Source organism: Passer montanus, unplaced genomic scaffold (genome assembly GCF_014805655.1).
Source record: "Passer montanus isolate IOZ18808 unplaced genomic scaffold, ASM1480565v1 scaffold41, whole genome shotgun sequence".
NCBI lineage: Eukaryota > Metazoa > Chordata > Aves > Passeriformes > Passeridae > Passer > Passer montanus.
The window spans coordinates 3141446-3160250 of record NW_024368930.1 but is presented as its reverse complement, the minus strand read 5'-3'; the positions used below and the strand labels follow the sequence as shown (position 1 = coordinate 3160250).

Below are 18805 nucleotides of genomic sequence, written 5' to 3'. Positions count from 1 at the left end.
TAAGGTGATGTGAAACACCATCACACACTTATGCAATGTCAGCAACAAGCCCTTGGAAGGCTCTCAGGCACCACGGCTCCAGCAGCACCAGTGCTTTGCTGGCTGAACTGCCCTGTGAAACCTCATCCGTGTCCTCTTCCCCCCTCTAAGGACACCTCTGAGAGGAAAAAAACCCACAGAAGAGCTATTTGCATAAATATCATAACTTTTATTGTTCTGTTCACAGTTTTTGAAGACACATTCCTAAATTACACAGTTATTCTCTCTTAAGAATTTGTGCCTTTTTCCAATTTGAATTTGCCTGGCTTTGACTGCCAGTTGGTGGTTCTTGTGTTGCTTTTTAAGATCAGAGAGCTGCAGTGTGCAGTATTTTCTGCCTGTGAAGGTACTAGTGCACTGTAATCAAGACAGTCTCAACTCTGGTAGAAAAACTCAGCCAACTGAGTTTTCTCTCACCCTCTCTAAGGCATTTTCACACTCCACCAGTAATTTCTGAATCATATTTTTTGCATCCATTCCAATTACTCAGCTTCTCTTGTAGAATGTAAATATCCAAATTGCATCCAAAATTCCCAGCTCTCCCAGCTGAGACATACAGAAGGATAATCACTTACAGCTAACAGTAATTAAAAACAAGAACACATTCGTATTCATTAGGCTTTTACCCTGGGACTGCACTGGGAGTGTGCATGGAGCTGTTTTTCATTCTGGTCCTGGCTATGGATATTTCTGCAATGTTTTATCAGCAGTGATTTAGTGCCTGTGTTCCTCAGTGATCTGGAACCACAGGAGCTGCCAGGTCCCTGCAGAACCCTTCTCTGGGCATCCCCACCTCATGGTGGCTCTCTCTGAACTGCAGCAGGGTGAGATTGCCAGGGACCACGAAGCTCTGCAGGGCCTGGCAGACCCAGCCCACTCTGATCCCAAAGAGAACTGGAACCCAAGAGACAGAATGACAGGACTTACACCCAGCTCCATCAGGAACATCCACCTCCTTTTCCATCCCTTTCCAGGGTGTCCCACTGTCCTGAGCCACTGACCACCCCCAGCAGCAGCTCAGACACTGCCCCAGGCTCCTCCTTTGCAAACACTGATCAAGGTTTTTGGGCCTCCTGAATTAAAAACTGTTAATTTTTAATCCTGAGCATTGCTAAGGAATGACATCACCTTTCCACTTCTCTTACATCATCCCTAGGTTTTATCTCCTGCATCTATTTCTGAACAGTTCTTATCCTATTGCAGATTTCCTCTGAACTTCTGCTCCTCATCACTCTCTCCAAGCACTCCAACCCACATTTTTCTTTTCCTTTGGGTTGTGCTTTCCTGATTTTCTACATTTCCTAACTCCCATTTTGAATTGATTGCTGTCTGCTTCCCTTTTTCTTATTTGTTTTACATTAGTTTCCATCTAATTTTTCCCCTCATTTCATCACTGAAAGTAGGATGGGCAGGTAGCCAATGTTGTCCCCCTTCTCAATTGCAAAATTATTGGTTTTTTGGCCATTTAATACCTTTCACTTAGAAAACTGTCAATTCTACTTCAGTTTTTCATCTAATTTCCTCCCCACTCCCAGATCTGATATGAAATTTGCTCAGCTATGCCCTTTTGAAGCACCAATTAAATTTATTAGCAGCTCACACGGCTGTTTGCTGAGCTCCACTGCAATCAGGATCCCAACCTCATTTCTGACATTCATTTATCTTTATCTGGCATAAACAAGACAAACTAAATAATTTCACCCTTCATGTCTAACACTGCTGCAGAAAAACAGGTCTAGGATACAGACCAGGAGCTTTAATCTTGACTACTGGATTCCTTTCTACCACAAAACAAATAAATACATTTTTACTGTCCCTGTGAAGAAAACCCAAGCCAGTGTGTGCTGGAAGTTGATGGTAACAGGCACATGTGTCTTAGTAAACTCTTCCACATTCAATTCTCTTAGAATAATTTTTTAAAAGATTAATTATTTTTAAACCACTCCAAAAAGCAAAAAGAAATTAATTTCCCAAGTCTCGAACAATTTTCTGGCTTCCTGCACTGAGACTGAGCCTTCAGTACCTTCTTTAATATCACAATCTCCTCAGACAAGCTGCCTTTCCAATTTTCTGCTTCTTTAGCAGGTGCAGAAGTTTAAAGTGTGAGCCAAGTCTGCCAGACAAACAGACCTGGGTCTGACACACAGCTCAATTAACAGTAACTTATTTTTCCAATTAACCACCTTCATGCCTCCCTGTTTAAAATACCTTAGAATGCATTTCTGCATTCTAGATTTCCCAGATAAAATGAAACAAAAACCATCTGAAGCACTTTTGGATACGTTAACAGCATTGTGCTACTGCTTTGTTTGAGAAATGATCCACATGGAATAGAAAAATCTGTCCCACACTATAAATAAATAAATCCACTGCACTGCAACAGGAGTAGGGAGCTGGAGACAGAAAGGAGATGGGTGACAAGGCTTGCTCCAAACTCCCCAAAGAGTGGAGAGGAAGAGAAAACAAAGAGGCAGCAGGAGGTGAGTGGCTGCATAGGGTGGGGAAAGGCATAGGAACAGTCAGGTCTCCATGGCAGGGACAGCCAGGAGCAGTCAGGTCTCCATGGCAGGACAGCACTAGGAGCAGTCAGGTCTCCATGGCAGGACAGCACTAGGAGCAGTCAGGTCTCCATGGCAGGACAGCACTAGGAGCAGTCAGGTCTCCATGGCAGGACAGCACTAGGAGCAGTCAGGTCTCCATGGCAGGACAGCACTAGGAGCAGTCAGGTCTCCATGGCAGGACAGCACTAGGAGCAGTCAGGTCTCCATGGCAGGACAGCACTAGGAGCAGTCAGGTCTCCATGGCAGGACAGCACTAGGAGCAGTCAGGTCTCCATGGCAGGACAGCACTAGGAGCAGTCAGGTCTCCATGGCAGGACAGCACTAGGAGCAGTCAGGTCTCCATGGCAGGACAGCACTAGGAGCAGTCAGGTCTCCATGGCAGGACAGCCCTGCCAGGCTCCCCTGGGCCAGGGGCTGGGACAGCCAGGGAAGAGCCTGGAAGGGTGAAGGGAAGAGAGGGACCCAGATGGAAACAGGCAGCAGGGAAGAAAAGCCATTCGAGATGCTCGGCTGAACAAGGGTTTCTCTGCCAAGGAGCAGGGAAGGAACAAGGATGACTTGGCCTGGAGCAAAGCGCTCAGGGAGGGAATGGGGTGAGATTTGACAGCTCAGGCAGAACAGAGCAGGAGGCAGACTGGGCAGCAGAGCCTGCAGCCCCCACAGAACGCTCCTCTGGGCTCAGCACTGAGGCAGAGATTCCTGGCTCCAATCACACTTGTGTGTGGCCTCCCAGTGAAATGTGGAAACAGAAATTGCTGCTTCAGCTCCGAGTTCCTCCCCGCCAGGAGCTCAGGTCAAGAACGGGGATCCACACACAGAACACAAAGAATTCCCCCAGCACACACATGGGTTACACCCAACACCACAGTGCCACACTGCAAGTTCAACTTCAAAAACCTATTTATATATAACTTAAGAAAAATTAGGGTTCTCCAAGTCCAGGCACACAAACCTGGGCAGTTTTGGACAATTTCTGAGCAGTGTCAGCTCAGTTTTTGATCACTGAAATGATCAGACACTCCAATGCACTCCCCAAACTCACAGAGCACAAACCTGGTTCTGCCATTTCCTACCTCCTGAGTGCTTGACTTTGTACAGCCTTAATAACAGTCCTTTAAAAGTAGCTCTCTGTGGGTAATTGTGTGTGGGACATTTGCCAAACTAAACATGAGGGAGTTCAAGAGGCTTTTCTAATCTTGTGAGTTTATCCACTAAAGAAAAAGATTTGATTAAAAAAATGAAGTACAGCTAAACTGGGAACAATACTTTACTACGGGCTGTTCTTCATAGGCACTTCAGAATCTTGAAAAAAACCCCCACGAAATTAGGAACTTATTAAATCAGAATGAAATGTACCAATGCAGAAACATAAACAGAAACGCCAGATGTATAATGTCAACTTGTAACACACAGCTTCAATTATTTCTTCTTAATTCATTTGTTTTCTTAGCTTCTTTTGTTTTGCTCTCTGGAAAAGGCCATTTTCTAATGACAGATCACAGGAGGAAAGATCCAAAGTTCAAGTTTACTCCAAGGAAAAGCAGCCTCATTTCTGTGCTCACAGCCCCACGTCCCTTTTGTACTTTTCACTCTCTCAGAGGCTTCAGGACAAACTCAGGCCTGGACTGGGAGGCAAAGAGATCTACGTGGAAGTTTAGTAAAGGCTTTAAAGTTTTACTTCTCAAGTACAAAATTGAAATTAGCTCTTGAACAGGAACTGCAGCCACAGGAAATGGCAGTGAGTGACAGGCACACAGTCACTCACAAGTGTGCAGGTGCGTGCTCACTGCAGTACCACGTGCAGGATTCCTAGCTGGCTCTCACTTGTGTTATTTGAAAAATAATCTTCATTTATCCAGTAAAAAACCCCAGCCCATTAATCAACCAACTTTTATAGTTAAGCAGATTTGAGCAGTGGAAACACAATTACTTTGTTCTGTGAAGCTGATCTTCTCCAAATCCCGAGCACATAAACTGAATTTCACTCACCACCTGTCACTTCCCAACTTGCTCACTCGAGGACCTGGGCCAGGGATGTTTCCCCATTCCCAAACCATGGCACAGGGGCTCTCCAGGCTCTGTGCAGCACCAGTGCAGCACCAGTGCAGCACCAGTGCAGCTGTGAGCCAGCCACAACAAACAGGAGCCTCAGTGTTATTTTACAGGGGCTTGAATTTCAAACAGAGGGATTTTTGCTGGTGCTTTTTTCCTCACTTACTTTATATAGAAAACAGAACTCAGGATGTGGAATTTCAGGACATCACATAGGGCAAGAGAAGTATAGTTTCAAATTAAGAGCACTACAGTGAAGCCACTACTGTGCCTGAAAATAAAGAACATTCCACTGAAGAAATAGAAGTGCCATTTTCTGAAGAAAAGGGATGACAGTTTTCTTCCACTGGGCAATGCAACATCAAGCATGACAAGACATAAATGATCCATTCCTTGTGCACACCACGATGCAAAATCGCTGACAAGAATTGCAAGTTCACATGTGCAGCAGATACAAACCCTTCAGAGTTTATTGATGAAAAGAAATTCTAGTGAATTGCAAAGTGAAGTTTCAACTTTATCCCACTAACAGCATTTCAGGAGGAAAAAGTAACACCACCATTGAGCTTTACAATCCTGTATTTTTAGAAAATGACATTATGGTACATCAATCCCCCTCAACATAACAACATGACATGATCTTGCTCTTCAGCCCCCAGGCTACTCCCAGTAACCTGAGCTGCTCCTGGCTTGCACATGCAGCTGTTCCAGCTGTGCACTCCCAGCTGACAACTGCCAATGCACAGCAATAGTTATGATCATCCATGCACGGAGTATTTGCTTTAAGATGTGGAGAACAACATAAAAATAGAAGAAACCATTTTCCACTCGTTTCCCAGCACTAGGCTTCAAGATATTTCAGGTATCTGTTTATCCCAAAGTCGCCCAGAGTGCACCAAGCAGCCTCTACTGGGTGTTACAAAAATCAACAATAAATGTGCAAGTGGTCATCTTAAAGTAACAGCAAGGACAATAATTAGATTAGTAATAACTTGATTTCTACTACCATGAATCAATCACAGGTTTCTAATATCTGATGTTGTGTGAGGACCCCAGGCAATTATCTTATTAAGAAACTCTACATTTTGTGCACAACTTCCTAAGATATAGAATGTCCTTCAGAATAATTCACTTTCTGTGAATACTTCATGAGAACATTTGCTCTTGTGTTGCCATGAAAGGAACAACTTACAAAAAGAGCCAGGTGGCTTAGGAATATCCATCCAATCTATATTTGCACTCTATCTACAAACTGGCCTTTTAGGAACCTTGGAAGAAAAAAAATCCTTAAGATTTCTCTCTACTGTCTATGAAAGAAGGGTTTGGTCAAACAGGGACTGAGAATTCCCCTGATCAGTGACTTTATTTCAAGCTCAGCAAAGCAAAGCATTACCCAGACAATTCAGGGCTACTGTGTTCAGGCTCTTGTGAAAAACGGTGAGGGAAAACCTCAGGATTTTGTTAAATTCCAAAATACAAGCAGTCAATTTGATTGTTAGGACTGATGGTGTGGGTGACCCAGCTGCAGGTTACACTGAAATCCTCTCCTGGTCTCCTGGCTCAGTGTCTGAAGGGTCTGGAAAAGCATGAGAAGGTTTTCTGGGACCTCTCTGTGCTCCTGGAGTGCAAACACCAGGAACAGCTTTGCCCATGAACCTTCTCCAGTTCCAGGCTGGCACAGATCACCAGGAAGTCACTGCTGAGCACAGAGCTGCTGCTGGCTTTGCCCAGCAAAGGCAGCTGTGGTAGCTTCCTCTGGGTGTAAAACCTGCCTGGAACTTTACTCCAGCTACCCTCACAGGAGACCAGGTTAAACCTTCAATCCTCTCCCTTTATCCTGCAGACAGTGATTTATTTTTTTTTAAACCAACCTTTTTTAGGCTGTTTTAGAGCAGAACAATGGACTCTCAAAAAAACTTTTTTTTTTCAAAGTGAATCAGAAATTCTGATAAGAGAACAAGATATTTACAGCCACTTAAAAAAAAATCTACTTCATATCTCAGTCTCCCTTCAGCAAAGGTTTTCTCAAATATATTCTTCAAAGCCATGAAAATCAATGTTGCACTATTACTCATAACCTTGCCTTTCTGAAAAGAATGCTTCATTAGAAAGTTTTCTTCAGCTTCTACTGCCCAGGCAGAATCTTCTTTATCAATTCTGCCCAATTTGTCCCACAAACTCCCTGCTTTGTCCTCTCCAGCTCATCTCCCACCTGCAGCCAGGCTGCAGTGGCTCTGTCCCTTCCCTCTGAGCAGACAAGGCACCAGCACTTCAAAATGCTAAAAATACACCTCTCCTTTCTATTGAATCTCCTAGAAATACTTCCAGATTCACGTTCGTAAGATGAACACACCGATCACAAGGTTTTTTCCCACCTATTTTTCTCCTTAAGCCTTACATAAAATGTCACTTATTTGCACTTGCAGAGGAGGAAGCCCTTGAGACACAAGTGGGACAAACAAAGGTCAGGCTGCAGCCCCCACAGCTCTCACAGAATCCCAGCAACAGGGAAGGAATGACAGAAGTCATCTGCAAAAGACTCAGCTTCATCTTGTAATATGCTACAACGAATTTTGCCACTGAATGTTTTTGGGTTTACCATTTGAGAACAGATGTGAATTTACCTGCTCAAAAACGGTTTAATCTACTGAACCCATCATGTTAAAACACGCTGAGTTTGTTTATACACCTCGTGGTAAAAGGAAGCTTAGAACCAAAATCTCCTTATTCTAAAGGTGCTGTCAAGTGTCTGAGCTCCTGAACCCAACCAACCTGGAAAGTGGGATGTTACCTTGTACCTCAGCATGGTGACTCTGAACAACTTTTGTGTGTCAGGCTCACGATGGGGTGGTTTGCTTTGATATTATAATTAGTCTGGAAAAAAAGAAATCCACCCTGAAATCAGACTGCAAGTTTCCTTATGCCATGAACAAAGCTGACAAGAGAACACTGTTTCCTCCCCACCTCTAAAACTGTGAGAACAGGACAAAAGTAACAAAGGAAACATGAATTTGGGGGCTTTATTTAATTTTTCTTTTCTTTCTTTTTTTCTTTTTTCTTTTTTAAGATGCTACATAGTCAAACAAGATTGGTCTTTTTACGGCATAGGACTATTTACTACTGATATTTTTGTTTCTCCCCTAAATAGACTTATTTACATACAAAAACAGTTTCTGACCACTGTTTCCCCAATGCTCAGATGATCAAAACTCCCAACAATGGTGTAGTGCCCAAAACACCAGGAGGCAGAAGAATCTTGCACCACTACAGCAGCAAAATTTTAGTTCTTGTCACTGGCTTTGAACAGGCGCCTTTCATACCACAAAGAATTAGTCAATTGCGTGATAATAAGGAAACATGAGATGAAATACATTAAATAAGTCAAATATGCATTAAACATCTCTGAATAACATTTTAATTCAACTAAATGAACCAACAGCAATGTAGCTTGGTCCCTTGGTGAGAACAAGGCATTGACCTCTATTGTGGACGAGCCCCTCGGTGCTGCCCAGCTCCCTCAGTGCTGCCACAGACAAATCTTTGCAGCTCCTCACTCCTCATTTAAGTGCCAAGAAATTGGTAACTTGCACAGAGTTGAAGACACTGACAGAAACTGTTAAATTCATGAGCAGAATGGTGGATTAATGTATTTTACAGAAGTTATCAACACCTCCTGCCTAACCCAGCTCCAAACATCCCTAGGGCCAGCTCCAGCAGTGGAGGAAGAGGTTTTTCTAGTTTTCCTTTTTTTTTTCTTTTTTTTTTTTAAAAAGAGGTAATCCAGCAACATGTACCAGGGTCTAAGAATGTTTAAAATGACATATACAATATTCCATTGTAGTGTTAAATCAGGATTTTCTCCCCCCTTCATCATTGAAGCATATTCTCTTTCATTCATTCCCTCACCGTACATTTTGAACTTTCTAGATTATGTTACATAGTATTTGTGCAGGGGTAATTTAAAGGCAAGACCTGTGAGATGTCATACATTAATTTTTTTTTTTAAACATTGTTATGAATAAATTTAATCCAATGATATGGCAGAACCATCAAACCAATTTACAATTTCCAGCATGCTGCCTCTACAAGGCTATTTTTCCTATAATTACACCAAAGACAAAGAACAAAACCACCAAAGCAAGTAGTCTGGAGCTGAGCCCTTCGTCCTTGACAGCAGCTGCAGAAGGAGATATTGGGCTGTTTGTCTGGGGTACCTTCCTCATCCGCAGTCCATCTTCTTCCTAAAGGAAGAGATATTGATTATTTCTACCAAAAAAAAGCTTTAAATATTCACGCTTCTCATATTTATTTAGGTGGGTGTTAAAGAATAGGTGAAAGTGAATTTACAGCTAAGTTAGAGCTCTGTGTCCTGGATAATCCTGAGAGGGAAGGGCAGTGAGGCAGAGGGGAAAGCCACAAGCTCTTGGAAGTTCTGTCCTGCTAAGGGAGTGGGGAAGCACTGAGGAACCCTGCAGGAACTTCTGTCCAAAGCCTGGAGATGGCTCCAGAACTTCAGAAAAGTGATGGAGGAAATGCCATGGAGGTGCTTTTCTTGCTCTGTAACAAGAAAGGTGCTGCTGGGGAAAATGTTTCTCAGTATAACTAAGAAGCAGTTGCATGTTTTTCACAAGCCAAGGCAATTACACTCCTCACTCCCCATGTCAGATCCTCCAGCCCTTCAAGGGAAATCAGTTTCCCCATCATATTAATGCTGACATTTTGGACATGAACCTAATGGCAATAATTAGGATATTTTCTTGATAGGAATTTGGCAGCTCACCTGATGTAGAGATGAGACAACAGATCAAACAAAGGAACACCAGCAGACATTCCCATCTCGTGGGAATGGTGCTCCCTCAGCTCTCCTGAGCTGCTGTGCAGCACAGCTGTGTGTTAGCACACTCCAGTCACACACACACACCCAGAGCACTTCAGGAGAGGGTAATGAGTCTTTTGTGACTTCATTTGTGTCCAGCTGAAGCAACAGTGTTAGACTTTTAATGTGATAAGGTATTATAGTGCAAAAGGATAAGGTACCAAAGCAAAAGTCTCCAGTCTCTACTTCAAAAAATACTCAAGAAATAAAACTGTAATGAAAGTTACTGCAGTCTTCAAAATTGTCAGATAAGTGAAGTTCAAAGGGCTTGGGATATGTCAGTGTTTCTCACTTTTGAATTTAAAGGGGCACCTACATGATCTGAAGGTGAACTTATTTTTCTATTAATTAATTTATTTATTTACTAATTGAAAGCCACAGACCTCACTGCTGATCTAATTCTGAATGGGCACAACTGACTTCCATAAACAATAAAATGCTGGTTTACATACAACACGATTTATATAGAAACAACACATTTTCATTTGAAATATTTTCATTTCCTTCTGACAGTGACTCCAGCCTGACACTGACAGCACCTGGTAGCAGGCAGTGATTTAGCATTGCTCTCTGATGTTTTACAGGTGTTTTTGACACTCCACAAAGGGACAAAGATCTCACCTATCTGGGACGTTACTGTAAGACATCAGCTCAATTCTAGATAGCTCCTGTAGAGTGAAGACCAATTTTCACAAAAATTAAATAAAACCATATAGAACTTAAGAGTACTGAGTTGCTGGCAAAACAAGAACACAAGGAGAAGTTAGGGCCATGTCTGTTATGTACACACATTATTTCTGTGCAAAACAAAACTGTTTTCAAGAATTGCTTCATGCATCAGGCAGCCAAGCAGATCAGAGCTGAGAACAGAGCTCCTTTCACCGGGCTGCAGGAGTCACAGCATCCACACTTTCCTTGGTGCTGATATCTATGGCAGCAGACACTTACAGCAAGTCAAGCTGCTGTAAAAAGAATTTTTCAGCAGAGTGATAAAGGCTTCTCAATGCCTGGATTTCCCAGCCATGTGCTGGGTATGACAGGAAGCCCATTTCCCATTCATCTGTCTTAATTTGGCCATTTCAGCAGCACATTACAGGTGCAATTACTGAAACACTCAGTATTTGCACAACACTGCCCTCAAGCTCCCATGGTTTGGGAGAAGGGGCCAAGTCCAACACTGAATGCTTAATTCAGACTGAGAAATTAGGTGGGAAAAGAAAAAAGAGGGGGAATTCACTCCTCTGGGTTGCTACCCAATCTCCTTCTGTGACTGCATGACTTGTGCCTCCTTTCAAAGGAACCATTGATTTCAGCACCTTCTCGGAGTTTACAGAGAAACCTGAATTATCTTTTACTTTACAGACAGCAGTAAAATATTGTGCTAAGGTCAGGTAACCAAACCTTTAAGATGGAAGCTTCTTTTTCAGGAAAGGGGTAAATCTGAAAAGAAAACAACAGCAATCTTTACCTTAAACTGTTTATTCTCCTCCCGTAACCTCTGAACTTCTACTTGAAGCCTCTTATAGTCTTCCATTACTTTCTTAACTTCAGTGTCATCCAAAGAAGAACTTATTGATTTAGACATTACAGAGGAATCTGTCTTTGTTGCAGTTGTGGATACAATTTTATTTATTTCTATGTCATGCTGTTAAAAAAGGACAGAGTGATTTTTGGTTAGTTATTAACACCACACCACACACCTGATACATAGGAGGACAATCAGGTAAAATTGTCTGTGCACACCTGACACGTGCCTGTAGCAAAAGAAATAAACAACATTTTGCTTCCTGTAACTTTACTGCTATCCCAGAAAACATCAGACCAGCAGCAGTAAGTGAGCAGAGAATGACCCTGACTTGTCAGACCCTGCATGTACAGAAATGTCCCTAAACCAGGGCCACAACCAATGGTGTCCCCCCCTTCCCTGCCAGGCCCAGCACAAGCAGGACCAGGACAGTCTGCAGCTCCTCCCCACCCCTGGCTGTACCCTCTCCTGTTTCTGTGGGGATGCAGGAATTTGCAACCCAGGCTGGGAAACAAAGTTCAGATGTCCCAACCCTGCTGCCTCTCCTGCCTTTGGATCTCCTCCATGCTCTGCACTTTAGAAAGGGTCTCTCATACAATCAAAGCTCTCCCCAGCCAATTACATAATCCTAATTACAGACTGTTCAGTGCAAGGTAGAACAACTGTGCCTTTAGGACCTGCACACTAGGAAGCATTTTTCAGTTCTTTCAATCCATTATCAGTTTTATACTGGACAATAGATATTTGCATTACAAATTAACATGTCCATTACCCTAACAAGAAGGGATCCTACAATATTATACCTGATAATTTCAATATCATTCCTAACTGCATTTGTGTCATCCTCACCAGTTTTGTATCAATTTACCTGACAAAATCAGAGTTGTATTAAGGAAGTGTTGGACAGGCAAATTTATATTGATGATGATTATAACTGCTTCAGTATAAACTCTGAGCTTCACAACCAGCAATCAGCACCTTTAATTTTTTCTTAAGTATTCTTTATCCTGTGACCTTTCACTAAATGAAAACAGATCAACTCAAAAATTGCTTTGTGCTACTGCTGCATTTATGAAGTTCAAACTGGCTGTTAGTTACACCAAGGATTACCAAGCTTTTAAACAGTTTACATTGTGCTCTTAAAGAGTGATGCCATCCAGGCAGTGAAACAGAGGATTGTGTCTTGTGCTTTTACAGCTGTCTGTAGAAACATGCCATTTTACAGGATTTACTGTGGTATTAAGTTAAATCACTCAATATGCATCTGAAAATACTCACAGGCTTATCATTCTCTGCTGGTAGCTCAAACACACACCTAAGTTTCGAATCCATGAGTTCTTCCGGTTTTGCTTCTTTCCACTGGAATAAGTTAATATTAATTTCATATTAAACATATGAGTACAATCAGGCAGATTGGAAATGCAGTGCATTATGTAAACAAATCTCATTATTTCACTCAGAAAGAACCCACAGGTGTTTATCACACCACCATTAACCACGCACAGGATGAAAAATGAGATCAAAACCAAAACTGAGTGGTATCATAAAGACAGAGCAGACACTATGAAGCAAATCATTCTAAATAGTCTGAAAGTTCCACAGGTAATTTATGAGAGAACTGGGAGCTGTATCAGAGTAATTAGCAGAGATAGAGGGAGTAATGAGCCTGCTTAAAAAAAAGAAGGAAAAAATATTGAAAGGAGGGGTGAATTCAAGGGGAGGGAATGATAACAAGCCCCCAAATAAATCACAGAGTGAGTTCTCAACTCTCTGGCCAGTGGAGTTCCTATTCAAACTTTTCAAATTTCACATGAGCTTTTCTTCCTGACTGGAATGAACACAGGACTGTTCTCCCCACTCCTTGTTTTCCACATCCTTATTTTTCAGCATCAATGTCTGAGCAGCACCAGGTGTGCTACACTCAGAGTTATGGATAACTTGCCCCCACACCTTCTCTCCCCTTCAGCTGGGGAGTCTGCCATAAACAAGATTCCTCGCAACCTTTCTAACAGGGATCAGCAGTAATAAATCTTTGCTCAGTATCAGCTGTAACCCTGAAGTGGACAGATTTATTCTCAGTGATAATGGACAGCAAGAAGTGCCCACACTTCCATCCTGGAGCTCTCACGTGCTCCCCTTCACTCTGACCATCCTCCTGGTAGCTTGGTATTCCTCAGCATATCTCAAGTAGGTGACAAATTATGGCTAAGCCCATGCAACCTGGAGCAGTATTTAACTCATCCTAAACAGCTGAATCCTAGTTCAGCTCTTCTGGGGCTGAAGTCAGATCTATTTCCAGCTCCTTGGCTGCCTGTGAAGTGTTGAAAGCTTTATAGTACTCCCATAACTGGTCTCACCTGTTCATCCAGAATAGGAAGAGATCTGGAGAGTGGTAACAAAACTGAGAACTGATCAAAGTGTTACAGGAAAGGGAATTTTATCAGTCTGGAGAGCTCTGGAAAACTGAAAGGCCCATCTAGGTACTAATAAACGTTCTTTGCCAGCAGAATAACATTTGTCATGGTATAAAGTAACTCATAAAAATTAAAGAGCTCAGAAGAAAGGCAGACTGACTTATCTTTCTAGTGATGCAGACATTTTATTACTATTGCTGTTTCTCCCACTGGATCTTATTTTGAGCCCATTAAACAAATATAGTTCCATAAATCAGTTTCAGAAGGGAAATTATTAACCTGCAGAGTGCCCCAGCTTTAAGAAGCTATTCAGAAGAAGACACATATTGTAAAGACTACTGTAGAGAATTTTTGAGTTGGCTTTTTTGTTTTTAAGCCACACACTTTTAGAGTAATGGTCTTTTTCCTTTTTACATTGTGTCCTCAATAGCCACTGAATGTTCTCTCAAGCTAACAAAAGCTAGGCTACAGAGATCTTCCTTGTGCCTTCTTCTGGGGGCAAATCTTGCTGATAAAGGAAACCCAGCAGTTGACAGAATGGTTTACTCCTCTGCAGGTTGTCTTACAGTAGCCTAACATCTTATTTTTATGTCTTTTGTCCTTCTCTGCTCCAGCACCTACATATTTCTACTGCTCTCATTTGTAATCCACAGGACAGAATCCATGAGAGCCTTTCATTTACAAAGCCACAGCAGACACAGGCAGGGATAAAGAAAAACACAGTACTTGTAAATCATCCTGCTGCATCTTGCAAAAGGAGCTGCTCAAGAGAAGACTGAGAGTAGATGCATAAAAATGATGCCACAGACTCAGAATATATTCTGTATATCCTTAGAATATATGGTTCAAGCTGGCCTTTCTACAGAAGGATATATTGCAAAAAACTACAACTACTTGTTTCATGGCTTGGCATCCCATTACTGACAGCAGCTTCCTAAAGAAGCAACCACAGACAAAAATTCTCAGAGCAGGATTCCTGGGCTCAAAGTAACACAAAACTCCCTGTCATGCAGAGATGGAAATCTGGAAAAGCTTTCAAGGACCATTCCAGTGCGGTTTGACAACACCCCTTAAACAACACAGTCAAAGGACGTACAAAATTCTGCAATTAGAAAGAAATCCATTTAAATTAATTTCAATACTTACTACTGCTTCCATATCTGAAGTATCAGCTGGAGCAAACATAGACTGAACCATAAACTTGTGTTTACTTTTCTCATTAGGGTCATAGTCAAAAGGCTGTAGCATCACTGGAAGAAAAAAACCCAGAACACATTGCATTACCACTGCTCTGCTGCAGTCATGCACTGATCAGACAGTTACCAGATTTCACAAAAACAAACAGTAAAATGGTTTCAAGCTGTCTGTTTTTAAGACCAAAGCAGCAGCTGAGATCAGGAACCTCAATTTAAACTGGAATTTTGAAAGGAGGCAAGAGAAACAGATTTCCTCAGTCTGTCTAGACTTTGGTCTGAGAATTCTGGAAATGCTGATCACTCTACAATATTCAGTACACAGTTATGGCAAGATAACAATAGTCATTTACAGGAAAGAGGATCATTTACATATCTTCTGGGACAGAGGGAAAAATTTTCCAAGACAGCATCTTTTTGTCTTGCTCCATCCTTGGGGCAGAAGTAAGAAGCATTTTGATGAGCTGTACACACAATATTGCTGATGGTGCCCAAGAAAAACTACAGAGGCAAAGTCAAACATTGTAAACCTTGAGGTTGAAGCCTTGGGATGGAAATTTCCTCTACAAAGTTTAAGACTCTCATGGCATTTGATTTATCAAGTACAAGAATTTTGCTTCCACAAATAAGTCACTGAAAGTTTGTTACCAATTTATAGATGGAAGTTTATATTTAAATGTGATGCAAACTTTGCCTATGAAGGGTATGCAAGGAATGTATTTCTCTTCACTCAAAAAAATAAAAAGCATTCCAAAATTTACTTATGCAGAAAATTACTCTATTTAGGGGGCAGAGAGGAAGGAACAGCAGGTTTAGGGAGTGGGTGTGCTTTAATTTTTTAAGCAATATTGGGAATTTCCATGTCTTTGCTTCCGAGTTAAAGCAACCTGAGGAACAGTTGGGAATTTAATTTAAACAGAATAATCTTTAATCACTGTGGTCGCTTGGAACCCCCACATTTGCAAATGACACCTGGATATTCAGCTATTGGGGCATTAAAAAATATGAGCTTGGCTTCACCATGAGACAGAACACGTGGAAATAAGCAACACAGTTTACACAAACATGTTATTAGACACTGCAAAAAGCCACCACCCCCTCAAACTGAAAACAAAGCTTGCAAACACTGCCATTACTGCTAACAGAAAAAAAATGATGTAAGGTTTAAAAATTCACATTTTATGACCTGTCTTACTTCAACCCCTCAATTCAATCACTAAGAAGAGAAGCAGGTCAAGAATTAGGACCATTTTCAAGCACTGGTGCTATTAACATCATGTGCCCAAATTCATATGCACTAATTGCAGGGGTTTGTCATATAAAAGCAATATCCAAAGATCCCATTTGTTACAAATGAAGGCAAGTCAAAGCAATTTGCCTCCCTTAACGAGCAGGGGATGTTATGGCTGTGCCATCTTTACTGTGCACACAATCTGTGGCCATCAACAACCACATGCCTTTTAAAGCCCAGAGAGAAGGCAGGCAATAAATTCTTTCAGATGAGGTGCTTTAAAAATTATTATACATTTTAAACTCACCTTGCAGTAGTTGGATATTTTTCCAAAAAAAGTTTGCAAATTAATTTGTTTTAAAGGTTTACCCTTAAAACTATTTTGCTAATAGGAGTGACTGTGAAAGCACAACAACTTCAACACTGAACACAGCACTGAAAAGCAGCAGCATCATTTTTTCTCCTCTGTAGCAAACACTTAATTTCAATGTGTAAGATCCAACTGGATAGCCAGAACTGTTCAGCATTTATGGAACTTCTATGATTGTGGCTTTTTCAGCTCGCTTTGCTGAGTGCAGCTATCAGCTCATTTGAAAATCCTCATTTCCCAAGGGACAGTGCTGAATCCATCCTGGAATGCCAAATGATCACTGCCCCCAGCTCCATTCACTGAACCACAAGAGCCAGAGAGGGCTTGACAGCACAGACGTTGTTAGCACTTGTATTTTTAGATCAATACATGAAAGCCACATTGACACAAATTATTCAGCAAATGTCTTGTAAGCCAGATGGGAAGCTCAAAAATATGTACTTTTTTCAAGAGGAAACCAAACCATTTTAATATTTATTCACATACTATTGGGGTTTCTGTGAAAGATTAGCTCCATAAAATTGCCCTAATTGCTGGAGAAATTGCTAGTGGGAATGTGGCTCCTTTGTTCTGAATGGAAATCACAAACCTTATGCAAAAATTATGGGAGAAGTATGTTCCTACAGAATGCCTTATCACATCAGAGGTCCCATCTGGTCAGAAGCTTCAGCTTTTATCAGTAATCAGAGTTTTAAGAAACAAAATTATTAATGTGATCTTCCAGTTTACAGTCAGCAGCATCCATCAGGCAGAGATGTATCTCAACCACCTCCCAAGCTGCTCACCCCAGAGCTCGAGCACCAGCACTGTTGTACCACAAGCAAAAACTGCAGAGTCACTGAGAGATCAATGGCCATGGGTTTTCTGACACTCCTGCAATATCCCCAGTATTTAATGCTCAGCAGAGAGCTAAGGAGAGGCACTGACCACCCAATGTGCTCCTTGTTTTCCACCCAAGTTTACTGGCAAAGTTAGTTACAAAGTTAGTTACAATGACAGCAGCCTTAAACTCCTCTGGTTTTCCTAGAATAAACCAGCTTTTTCAAGGAACAGAGGAAATCTGAAGCAGGGAACACCTTTAACACCTGCTAGGTTATAGCTGTCCTTTCCAAGAGCAGAAGGAACAGAAAAGTCTCCCAGCTCAGATAGTCAGCAACCTTCCTCTAGTTTCCATCTAAATTTATTAATGGCCTGTTTACTTGGTCCTGGACCAACGCTGCCCTAATACTGAAATACCAGAGAGGGGGAAGAGTCATTTACTTCTGGGGCCCTCCAAGCCATCAATCACAGTAACTCTGGCCTACTGGTAAACTTAAGCCAGACTTGGTGGGTTCTCTCTAGGCCAGGCTCCCATTCATCCTCTGCACCTGTTTTGGTTTGAGCTCCTCTAATTACACATGCAGGAAACTTTACTAGTGCCATGAATCACAGCATTCATGCCCTCTCACCTCTCCCCTGATCCAGATGTATGATGCTACATCTGCCTTACTCACAGCCACATTCTGTATTATTATTATTATGTCTATTATCTGCTCACCCCAATCAGGCCCTTTTATTCAACAAGCTTGCAATTGCAGCCAGAGTATTTTATTCTCCAAATATGTGATTTTGCAGTTTTTCTAATGAAACTCATCCCACTTTTCTTACTGTAGCCTTCAAGGACACCTAATTCTGCTGTATATCTTCAATCTCTCAACTTTACAACATCATCAGAGTTTTTAGTGTACTCTTTGTTCCAGAATTGCTTGTAAAAGCATTAAACAAGATGAGGACCAAGAATCACTCTCGAGAAACATCACTGGTAGCTCCCTGCTCTCACATTTCCATCCACATCACTGTTCATTCCTAAGCAGCTCATTCAACAGACTGTCAATTTATTTGTTCTTTTCTACCTTTATCAATCGTTTTCCCAAATGGAACTGCATGGAATTCTTCATGGTCTGGATGGATCAAATCTACCACACTCATGTCACATAAAATACCCCAACCAGAAACAGGGGCAAGCCTCAAGATCCTTGTGGAATTCCATCAATTCTGGCAGAGGTGAGCAAAGGACACTCACATCCATGGAAACAAGCAGAACCCATTGCATCATCCCACCTTTATGTTTACATAAATAAACATAAAATTTCTGTAAATATTTCAATAATATTAAGAAGTGTTGACTTTGTGAAGATCAAGATAGAATTTTAAAGCAGGCAGGCAAGAATAACCCAAAACTTGGTAGTTTCTGCTTGGGAGATCTGTGGGAACAGGGCAGAGGAGTGACACTGCCAAGGAAAGTTTGGGAATGCAGCAGTGGATGGGACACAACCAGTGCCTGAGGGAGTGGGGCAGCCCCACTGCGACTGCAGAGCACAGGGCTGCAGCTCCATTCCTGCCTTTCCAAAGCCAGGAAAGCTCAGAAAAGACTAAAAATCCTCCCCGGATATTCGAGAGCAGCCCAAGGATAAGTCAGCTCCTCCTCCCTTCCAGGAGGCTGCTCAGACTGCTCTCTTCAGAGGGACTCTGCACAGATGGGACCATCTGCAATTCCTCTCTCCT

General features: G+C 41.9%; 1 protein-coding gene across 5 annotated transcripts in view; it reads right to left on the bottom strand.

The window, feature by feature from the left end:
- Positions 1 to 5095: 5095 nt before the first annotated feature.
- VAPB (VAMP associated protein B and C) overlaps positions 5096 to 18805 on the bottom strand; it is a 33002-nt gene continuing 19292 nt past the window's right edge. The window contains exons 3-8 of one of the 5 annotated variants that reach the window (XM_039719401.1): positions 14614 to 14717; positions 12332 to 12412; positions 11229 to 11282; positions 10930 to 10968; positions 10150 to 10196; positions 5096 to 8893 (exon numbers count right to left, since the gene is read on the bottom strand). In XM_039719401.1, coding sequence (XP_039575335.1) covers positions 8872 to 8893; positions 10150 to 10196; positions 10930 to 10968; positions 11229 to 11282; positions 12332 to 12412; positions 14614 to 14717 — 347 coding nt within the window. In that variant the 3' untranslated portion in view covers positions 5096 to 8871. Of the gene's footprint in view, positions 8894 to 10149; positions 10197 to 10929; positions 10969 to 10996; positions 11174 to 11228; positions 11283 to 12331; positions 12413 to 14613; positions 14718 to 18805 lie in introns of all 5 variants that reach the window. The other 4 variants (XM_039719399.1, XM_039719402.1, XM_039719400.1 and 1 more) reach the window with 4 other exon arrangements.